The 9,860-nt window shown below is 67.2% G+C and overlaps 1 protein-coding gene across 3 annotated transcripts; it reads left to right on the plus strand.

Annotated features, from left to right (window-relative positions):
- The first annotated feature begins 730 nt into the window (after positions 1-730).
- Positions 731-9,565, plus strand: UNC93B1 (unc-93 homolog B1, TLR signaling regulator). 3 transcript variants are annotated; one of them, XM_084246527.1, is made up of 11 exons: positions 731-933; positions 1,100-1,241; positions 1,725-1,878; positions 3,355-3,516; positions 3,734-3,866; positions 4,192-4,285; positions 4,742-4,866; positions 5,495-5,677; positions 6,143-6,416; positions 8,012-8,130; positions 8,484-9,565. In XM_084246527.1, exons 1-11 carry the CDS (start codon positions 838-840, stop codon positions 8,817-8,819), a joined length of 1,818 nt encoding a protein of 605 aa, XP_084102653.1. In that variant the 5' UTR covers positions 731-837; the 3' UTR covers positions 8,820-9,565. The 3 variants fall into 3 exon arrangements, with proteins under 3 accessions (XP_084102653.1, XP_084102654.1, XP_084102655.1); XM_084246528.1 differs by having other exon boundaries at positions 5,495-5,590; XM_084246529.1 differs by lacking the exon at positions 3,355-3,516.
- The last annotated feature ends 295 nt before the right edge of the window (positions 9,566-9,860 follow it).

Raw genomic sequence — 9,860 nt, forward strand, 5'->3', positions numbered from 1 at the left:
GGTTCGAGGTTCCCTGCCCACCCTAAGGGAAGTGGAGCTGCGCAGAGGAGCCAGGAGGAGCCGGAGAAGGGATGAAGGGAAGCGGGAGCGGGACCTGGAGGAGGCGCTTGGAGCAGAGACACACGCGTGAGGAAGCGGCGCTTGCAGCTCGGCCTTGGCCTTGCACCAGGGACTTGGGGGACTTGGAAGGAGACGCTTGACACAGACGTGGTGAGAGCCCCGCAGGGCAGCCTTTCTCTTGGTTTTCATTTTCTCTTTTCCTTCCAGACTGGCCAGGCCCCCTGCCCTTTCCACAGGAGGCACCTTAGATGTGTGGCAAGTTTTGGGGCCTCAGGGGCCCTGCTTTGCGCCCACCCTGTTGGAGTGGGTGACTTGGGGTGTTTCAAGGGGAAACTATTTGATGCAGCCTCTCCCTTGCCTGTGCTGCGCGGGTGTTACTGCAGCGCCCCTGCACGGACGGCCTTACACACCGGAGCGTGTGTTTGGTCCTGATGGGGGGGGGGTGCGCGGATGGCAGAACGCATTTAAAGCAGGCAGTTTTGGGGTCCCAGGATACCCCTCCCCTGCCCTGTACCAGAAGTAGCGCTGGCGTCGGGTTTGCAGGTGAGGACGGGGGCGCAGAGCCGCGGCCCCTGTTGCCCAAGTCCCAGAGCCAGGACGTGGCTGGGGTCCCCGCAGCCAGCCCGGGCTCGTGCACGCGCGGCCCCGCCCCCCAAGGCGCCCCGGGGCACCCCACCGCGGGGGCGGGGCGGGGCGGGGCGGGGCCGCCGCGGGGAGGAAGCGCCTGGCGGGCCCGGGACACCCGGACTCGCCGCGAGCGCTCGGCGCGGCCCGGCCATGGAGGCGCAGCCGCCGCTCTACCCGGTGGCCGGGGCCGCGGGGCCGCAGGGGGACGAGGACCGGCTCAGGCTCCCCGATGGGCCCGGGGCGCCGGTGAGCCGGGCGCGGGGGGCGGGCACTCGGAGCGGAGGTCGCCCCGACGGGGCGGGGACGCGCCCCCCGGCGGCCGGGGCGGGGGCGCGGGGTCGGGGGGGGGGGCGCGGGGCTGGAGCTGGGCCCTGGGGTGCGACCCCGGGCGAGCGCCGTGCGTGCCCCGCAGCTGGACGAGCTGGTGGGCGCGTACCCCAACTACAACGAGGAGGAGGAGGAGCGCCGCTACTACCGCCGCAAGCGCCTCGGCGTGGTCAAGAACGTGCTGGCGGCCAGCGCGGGCGGCGCGCTCACCTACGGCGTCTACCTGGGTACGGCGCCCGCCCCCCCCCCCCCCCCCCGGGCCCGGCCTGGGAAACAGAAACCCGGGCCCGGGCCGCTCCCTTCCCCTTTCACTTCCCCCTGCTGTCCCGGGGGGGGGGGCCCTGCGCGGGGCGGGGCGGGGGGCGCCGCTGCGCGGGCCCAGGGGTCCCGGCCCGCCGCCGCGGGCGCGCGAGGGGGCGGCGCCCCCGGCCGGGTCGGCTGCCTCGGGGATCCGGGCGCGGGCGGCGGGCGGGATCCAGGCTGCGGGAGGCGCCGCGGCTGGCGGGACCCTGGGCCCCACGGGGCCCGCGTGGCGTGGGCGACGGCGCCTGCCGCGCCCCGCAGGCCTCGCGCGCCAGGCTCTGCTGGTTGGCCCCGGCGCCAGGCTCTGCTGGGTGGCCCCGGCGCCAGGCTCTGCTGGGTGGCCCCGGCGCCAGGCTCTGCTGGGTGGCCCCGGCGCCAGGCCGCTGCTCATGCCCGCCCGGCCCCAGGCCTCCTGCAGATGCAGCTGATCCTGCATTACGACGAGACCTACCGCGAGGTGAAGTACGGCAACATGGGGCTCCCCGACATCGACAGCAAGATGCTCATGGGCATCAACGTGACGCCCATCGCCGCCCTGCTCTACACGCCCGTGCTCATCAGGTGGCCAGGGCGGGTGCTCTGGGGCGGGGAGCCGAGGGCAGCGTGAAGGGTGAGCCCGGGGGGGAAGCGAGAGCAAGGGCCAGACCCTCGGGCCCCCAGACGTGAAACTCACTCCCGGCCGCCCGTGCCCACCCCGTGCGCTCCGGGTAGGGTCTGGGGGGGATGCGATCTGCGGGCTGCACCCGGCCTTCCTCCCCACGCAGGGGCCCTTCTCCCCGGGCAGGACGGGCAAGGCCACTGCCCACAGGGGTAGCTAGACCCCAGCCTTGCAGGCAGCCTCCCGGCCAGTGCGAGAAATTCCCTCCCCGGCACCCTCCCCGCGGGTGGCGGTGCCTGCTCAGATGGGCCCCGAAACCCGGCTCCTTGCACGGGTTTTTGTTCCCCCCTCTATAAAAAACACGCAAACCTCCTTCATCACGATTGCGGGCAGCGTGAGAGTCATAGTGGAAATCAGAAAAAGGAAATCCTTCCCCAGCCCTCCCGTTAACAGGCCGCTCCCGTCCCACCGGCACGGTGGCGACGTTCCGTGCCTGTCACCACGCCTGCGTGTGCGTGGGCACAAGCACATGCTCATGTGTGCACTCGTGTGCAGCTCCCCTTTGCTTGCTTGTTTGCCCTGCACGCACCCGGCCTGCTCCAGTCTTTACAGTGAGACTCGGGTTGGGGGTCTGCAGAGATGGGGGCCCCCAGCGGTGGCTCAGAGTTGGACCTCAGCTCTCCCTCTGCTTTTCCTTCTTTCACTCTGTGCTTGTTGCCACTTCCTCTTTTTTTTATTAAAGATTTATTTATGCACACGAGAGCTGGGGTGCAGGCCAGAGGTGCAGGGGATGAGAGGATTCCCCAGAGACAGAGTGGGGAGCAGAACAGGCAGATCCACTGCAATCCACTGCAGAGCGGAACAGCGGAGAGACAGGAGAGGTCCCCTGCGCCGTGTGGGTAGCTCCCTGGCCGGGGATCGAACTCGCGCTGTGGCTGCCGACAGCCTCATAGTGCTGAGTCATAACCCCTTGCGCCGCCAGGGAGGCCCTGCTTCCTTCTTAAAGTTCAAAAAACCTTTCTTGGATAAACCCCCCCCGGGGAGCCCTTACCAGGTCAGCAGCAGCAGCGGGGAAGGGCTTTAGGGGAACGCGTCCCTATTGTTGGTAGCCACCCACACTCCCTGTTCCCCGCCGTCTGAGGCAGGGGCGCTGACCTCAGACTGGGAGACGCCCAAGGCTGGACAGCTCGCCCAGGTGCCATGGCAGGTGTCGACCGAGTGACTCCAAACCCCATGATTGTCCCTTGCCCCCTGCCCCAGCCCCTGGAGGATTGTCCGAAGGGCTACACCAGCCCACGCGCACCCCCTCAGGGCCCCTGCTCCGAGTCCAGGGCTCTCAGCATACCTGGCGCATCCTCGTGAGCGGGCACCTGGAGTCGTGGTCACTGGGGTCGGTCCAGGTAGACCTGTGGTGCCAACATCGCTCCTACTGCCCACAGGTTTTTTGGCACCAAGTGGATGATGTTCCTGGCTGTGGGCATCTATGCCCTCTTTGTCTCCACCAACTACTGGGAGCGCTACTACACCCTCGTGCCCTCGGCCGTGGCCCTGGGCATGGCCATCGTGCCTCTTTGGGCCTCCATGGGCAACTACATCACCAGGTGAGCATGGCGGGCAGCAGGGCAGGAGACTGGAGACATGGCTGAGCCTCTGCCGCGTGGCCAGTCTGGCCTGTGGCTCCCCGGATCAGTCCCTTCCACCCTCTGTCTCAGCTTCCCCGTCCGCACGACACAGGCTGGCCGCCCACGGCTGAGGGTGCAGGCAGCGGAGGCATCTGCAGAGGTCGGGCCGGGGCAAGTCTTGTCTCCTTCCTTCCAGGATGTCCCAGAAGTACTACGAGTACGCCCACTACAAGGAGCGGGAGGAGCAGGCCCCCCGGCAGCGCCCGCCTCGGGGCTCCCATGCCCCCTACCTCCTGGTTTTCCAGGCCATCTTTTACAGCTTCTTCCACGTGAGTGCCACGTACAGCGCCCTCAGGGGTTCTTCCAGGCCCAGAACCTACACATTAGAGCCCATTCCGCCGTCTTTTCGGCTCTCCAGTCCCACCGCCCTTTCCCGAGCCAACCTGCTTGGTCACCTCTGGCGACTGAGCCCTCATCCGCTCCCAGCACGGTGCTGAGCAGAAGGTCTTCTGCATCAGGCATGCGCCCCCGACCATGGGCTGCCCCCAGAGGCGGGAGGGCCCCTGTCCCCCCCCAAGGCTGTGCACAGACCCCTCCCATATCCAGCTATGTTCCGTGGCCTGAGCCCTGCCCAAGTTGCCCTCCTGCCCGCAGCTGAGCTTCGCCTGTGCCCAGCTGCCCATGATCTACTTCCTGAACCACTACCTGTACGACCTGAACCACACGCTGTACAACGTGCAGAACTGCGGTTAGTGTTCTTGGGGTGGGGTCCCTAAGGCTGCTCACCCACTCCCCTGAGCCATCCAATAGAGGCCGGGCCCTCCGAGGCACAGAGGGTGCCCTTGCTCACAGCGCTCGGGGCTGAGATCCTGCCGTCTGGTGACTGTAGAGGGCAAGGCGCAGAGCCCTGAAGGCAAATGTGGTTGGGACATTGGGGGCCCATTCTCAGGGCCCAGCATTCCCCCAGAGCTCAGGTGAAAGTATGGAGGGGGAGGTGGACTGGCCCAAGCCTCCCCCCAGCCTAGGAGCAATATGTCAGTAAGGGGGGGAGGAGCTCCTCTCCTTGGGGTGCATCCAGGTCCAGGGACCTTAACCTCCAACTGGTCCCCAAAGATCCCCGCCTTCGCAGGCGCTGACGCCCCCTCCCCTGAGTGGGCTGGATTTCTTTGGCCGAGGTGACCGTGTCCTGCTCGCCCCTTCTCAGGTACGAACAGTCAGGGCGTCCTCAACGGCTTCAACAAGACGGTGCTGCGGACGCTGCCGCGCAGCCGCAACCTCATCGTGGTGGAGAGCGTGCTCATGGCCGTGGCCTTCCTGGCCATGCTGCTGGTGCGCCGGAGGGGAGGGGCGCAGCCGGGCCCGGGGCGGGCGAGGGGCGGGAGAGGCAAGGGCTGGAAGTGGGGCTGGGTCCGGGGCAGGGCCGGGGGCCCCCCCCCCCCCCCGCTGAGTCTTGGGGGGAGCCTGGTGAGTCCAGAGGTGAGTGATGCCTGTGGACTGAGTCGGTATCCCTGAGGGGGGGGGGGGCCGGGGGGGCCGGGGGGGGGGCGGGGGGTGGTCACGGGGAGCAAAGGGGAGAAGACATAGCCCAAGCCCGGGGGCGGTACCGGAAGGCACATGTAAGGCGTTAGGGGCGTGACCGGGGCGTGGCTTGGCCTGGGGGCGGAGCAGAGAGCAAGGCCCCGGCCTGCGGCGTGTGTGGGCGGGGCCTGCGGCGTGTGTGGGCGGGGCCTGCGGCGTGTAGGGAGTGGGGGGGCCTTCGGTGTGCTGGGGGCGGGGCCTGCAGCGTCTGTGGGGCGGGGCCCTGGTGGGCGGGACCCTAGTGGGCGGGACCCTAGTGGGCGGTGCCTGTAGGGGCGGGCCGAGGGCGCGGCCTAGGGGCGGGGCCCTGGTGGGCGGGGCGGGGCCAGTGGGCGGGGCCAGTGGGCCCGGCTGCCGCCCCTGACAGCGCGCCCGGCAGGTGCTGGGTCTGTGCGGCGCCGCGTACCGGCCCACGGAGGAGATCGACCTGCGTAGCGTGGGCTGGGGCAACATCTTCCAGCTGCCCTTCAAGCACGTGCGCGACTTCCGCCTGCGCCACCTCGTGCCCTTCTTCATCTACAGCGGCTTCGAGGTGCTCTTCGCCTGCACTGGCATCGCCCTGGTGAGCGCTGCAGGCGCGGGATTGCGCGTGGAATGCGGGGCGTCCGGGGAGATTTGAATTTCAGATGCACAACGAATACTTTTTCAATACACGAATGAGTTTGTGCACCTGTGCCCCAGATCTGCGCCCCCTCTTCTCTGGGCTCCCTTGTGCTACCCCCACCCGGGCCAGGTTACTTTAACGAGCCTGGGCTCCCTGCCTGTGGCGTGCGAAGAGCCCCGTGCCCGCTGTCAAAAGCATCACGCAGCTGAGACGGTGACCACAGGCGGGCCTGGTTCTATGCAGGATGCTGCCTCTGGGGTTCTTCTGGGGGGGAGTGCTCCGAGCATTTCCATGTAAACCCCCCATCTTCCAGGAAGCCTGGAAGCGAGTTAGCCTCCAGGTGACCCCAAGAGGGAAGGGTGTAGCCTAAAATGAGGCCTGTGGGCAGTCCCGACTGACCTCCCGTGTGCTCCCTTGTCCCAGGGCTACGGTGTCTGCTCGGTGGGGCTGGAACGCCTGGCGTACCTCCTGGTGGCTTACGGCCTGGGTGCCTCGGCCTCGTCCCTGCTGGGCTTGCTGGGGCTGTGGCTGCCCCGTGCCGTGCCTCTGATGGCTGGGGCCGGGCTGCACCTGCTACTCATTCTCGGCCTCTTTTTCTGGGCTCCGGCACCTCGAGTCCAGCAGCACACCTGGATCCTTTATGCAGCAGCTGTCCTGTGGGGCGTGGGCAGTGCCCTCAACAAGACTGGGCTCAGCAGTGAGTATGGCCAGGTGGCAGGGCACCCTGTGGCTACTTGGGGGTGGTTGGGGGAGCACACTGGAGGTCTCGTATGGGGTCGTGTGCACACTCGTGGGCTGGAAGGAAGGACACTGTCAGTACAGGCGGAGGGGGGCTCTGGACACCCTGGGGTAAGTATGGTAGTTGCATGCCCCCTGGATCTCCTGTGGATAGCCCAGGGTGGCTTGGGGTCCAGTGGACACTTAGGGGTCAGCAGCTAGTTGTGGACACTGTGGGTGCCCCAGAGATAGTCTGCAGGAGCACATTGGTTACACCTTGCTTTCATGCCAGGACACAGGGTCTAACTTGCCATAGTTTTCATAACACTGGAGCCAATGTGGGGCCTGTGCCCAGGGACATGGGAAGCGGCAGGTGGCCCTGTCTACATCTCAGGGTGCAGGAGCAGGGTGCAGGCATGAAGCCCCAGCACTGGTTTCTAGAGTAGCAGGGTCCAGGCCTCAAGTCTAAGCTGTGAGGGTGGGGCCCAGTTTGGCCCGGTTTGCCCAACTGGGGAAGGGCCATGTTTGCAAAAAGAAGGGAGTAGGTCAGAGTGCAGCTGCTTGATGTTCTCTGCCCAGGGTGGGCACAGACCAGCGACATGCAGCCAGCGCACAGAGGGAGGCACCTCTTTCTCGGTGCCAGTGCTGCTAACATTTCTGAATGTCATCCCTGGGAGTGTGGCGTGAGGAGGTCATGCCTGCTGCAGTGGGGCAGGGGCTGGCTCAGGCGACCCTTGCACCCACCATGATAGAGAGATATCTATAGCTGTTGTGGGGGATGGATCCCCAACTACTCTTGGCCACTTTGCTGAGGGCAGCCATCTCTGGGCAGTGTCCAGCCTGGGCACCTGGAGCCCTTGACAGGATTCCCCTTGGCCGTGGTCCTGGCATGCCTTCTCAGCTCTGCTTCCTGCCTTGTCCTCAAGGCCCTGGGGGGCTCCATGTCCCTTCACAGCAGCCCCCTGGGGGACTGTCGCTCTGCGGGGTCTCAGGACGGGGGTGCTAATGTCCCGAGCGCCAGGTGCCGTGTGGGCTTTCTCACCTTAAAACCTCACAACACAATCTATACCACGTGTCACCCCATTTTAGAGATGGGAAAGTGAGCCAACACCGGAGCTCACACCTCTGCCCGCGCTCCTCACTTACAGCTCTAAGAACGGATTTTGGGTCTCTGACCTCTGAGCAGGGCTTCCTGCCTGCCCCTGGGAGGCTTCTTTGGAAAACAGTTCTCCCCTGGATCTGTAGGTTTGTTTGCCCTCCCTGGCCGAGGTGAGGAGGAGAAACAGCCTCTGGCAGCCTGGCACTTTATGTCTGAGAACTGGAGGGGACAGGGTACGACTGCACGTGAACTTTCCACCTTTGCAGCCACACAGGTGGCCCAGATCTCACCCTGCGGGGCTCAGCCCACTGCGGCCTCTGCTCAGTGCCTGTGCCAACCCAGCCTCCACTAGGGGGCGGCCCAGGACCAGCTCACGGGCTCTCTGGGCGCCTGGTGCCAAGGACGGGACCAGGGCAGGGCCTAAGGTCACAGGTGGCCCCGGTGACACCTCTCCCTTCCTGCCCTGCGTGCCGCAGCACTCCTGGGAATTCTGTATGAGGACAAGGAGAGACAAGACTTCATCTTCACCATCTACCACTGGTGGCAGGCGGTGGCCATCTTCATTGTGTACCTGGGCTCGGGCCTGCCCATGAAGGTGAGGGTGGGTGGCCGGGTGGAGGGCCTGGGGTAATGTGATGACAGCGCGGGCCCGCGGGCTGAGTTTGGCCTGAAGTTGCTTCCGACTGCGGTTTTGGTTTCTGAGGCATCCTTTTGGCCCCCACGTGTAAGGCACGGATGGAGCTACGCTCTGGGAGGGGAGGGCCAGGCCTGTGTGGGGCTTGGCCGGCGTGCTCAGAGCTAACCCACGCGCAGAGGCAGCCCTGCAGGGACCGGGCGGGAGAACTGCTGGGGGCAAGGGGCGGAGCTGGGGTGTGGGCCTAGGTGGCCAAGGGTCGGAGGGGGAGCTGCGGGGGCGACGGGCTCCCTAACCCCTCGCTGGGCCCCCAGGCAAAGCTGGCCGTGCTGCTGCTCACGCTGCTGGCCGCCGCCGCCTCGTACCTGTGGATGGAGCAGAAGCTGCGGCGGGGCCTGGCCCCGCGCCAGCCGCGCATCCCGCGGCCGCAGCACAAGGTGCGCGGCTACCGCTACCTGGAGGAGGACAACTCGGACGAGAGCGACGCGGAGGGCGAGCCCGGGGGCGGCGCCGGCGGAGGCCCGGAGGACGGCGCGGAGGAGGAGGCCCCGCCCGCGGGAGCCCGGCCCGGCGCAGAGCCCGCGGGCCTCGGCCGCCGCCCCTGCCCCTACGAGCAGGCGCTGGGGGGCGACGGGCCCGAGGAGCAGTGAGGGGCCACCCTGCCTGCCCGCCGCCTTCACGGCGCCCCGGGTTGGTGGGGGGGCGTCTGATTCCTGCGCCCCCGACCCCTATCCTGGGGCGCCCCTTGGGGAGCCTGCCCGGGGTCACTTGGAGCTTGAACTTGGGATCCACCCCCTGACTCCCTCCAGGTTGGTGGGGGCTTGAGGCCCCCAGGCCGGGCCTGGGCTCCCAGGGCCCGCACCCCCGAGGGGCCCCCCACCCCCGAGGGGCCCCCACCCCGGCGGCGTCCTCTCGCCGCGCGCTCCCCCGTCCCACCCGACCCGAGCTTTGCGCAGCCTAACCCGGGTCCGCCAGGAGGCGCGGCTTCTGTAGAAAGTGACCGAAGAGAAGATTCTGAATCGCCAGGCTGGGGGCCGAGAGCCGGCACCGCCCCAGGCCTTGGTGCCCCCCGGGAGGCAGGCCGGCCCGCGCCCCCGGCCCCTCCGCTCTCCGGGGCTCGGCCAGCCGCACCTGGCGCGGGAGCCGGAGCTCGTGCCGGGCCGCGGCGGGGCTGGGGCCGCCTCTGCGGGCACCCCCAGCCCTCCGGCCCACCCCTGTGCTTCTGCCGGGGCGCTTCTGCCTGCAGCTCGCCAAGGGGCTCCGCTGGGGCTGGGTCCACTTCTGAGCGCGTAGGGGTCACCCCGGAAGGGAGCCGAGTCCAGGCAGACGAGGCTGTCAGGTGCGTGGGCTGGTCAGCAAGTCGTGGCGCTTCTGAAAGGACGAAATAAAAGCCCCGTTTTCCATCCCAGGGACGCCTGGTCTGTTTTCCAAGTGACCGCGAGGTTGTCAGAACAATAATATTAAGTAGTTTGAATCTCAAAGAACACCTACGATGAGGGTGCTTTGGGCCTAGGAGTACCATGAAAAAGCTCCTGAGACGCAGAGGGGGACCGAACTGAGAAAGCTGGGGGACCCCTGACAGTGAGGTAGAACAGAGTAGCCCCCAACCCATGTCAGCCCTAGCACCGCCTCCCTGGGTGTTCCTTGCGGTCCCCCGGACATGGGCCCTGTTCAAGGGAAGGTGACTAACC

The sequence above is a fragment of the Talpa europaea genome (genome assembly GCF_964194135.1).
Source record: "Talpa europaea genome assembly, chromosome: 1".
NCBI lineage: Eukaryota > Metazoa > Chordata > Mammalia > Eulipotyphla > Talpidae > Talpa > Talpa europaea.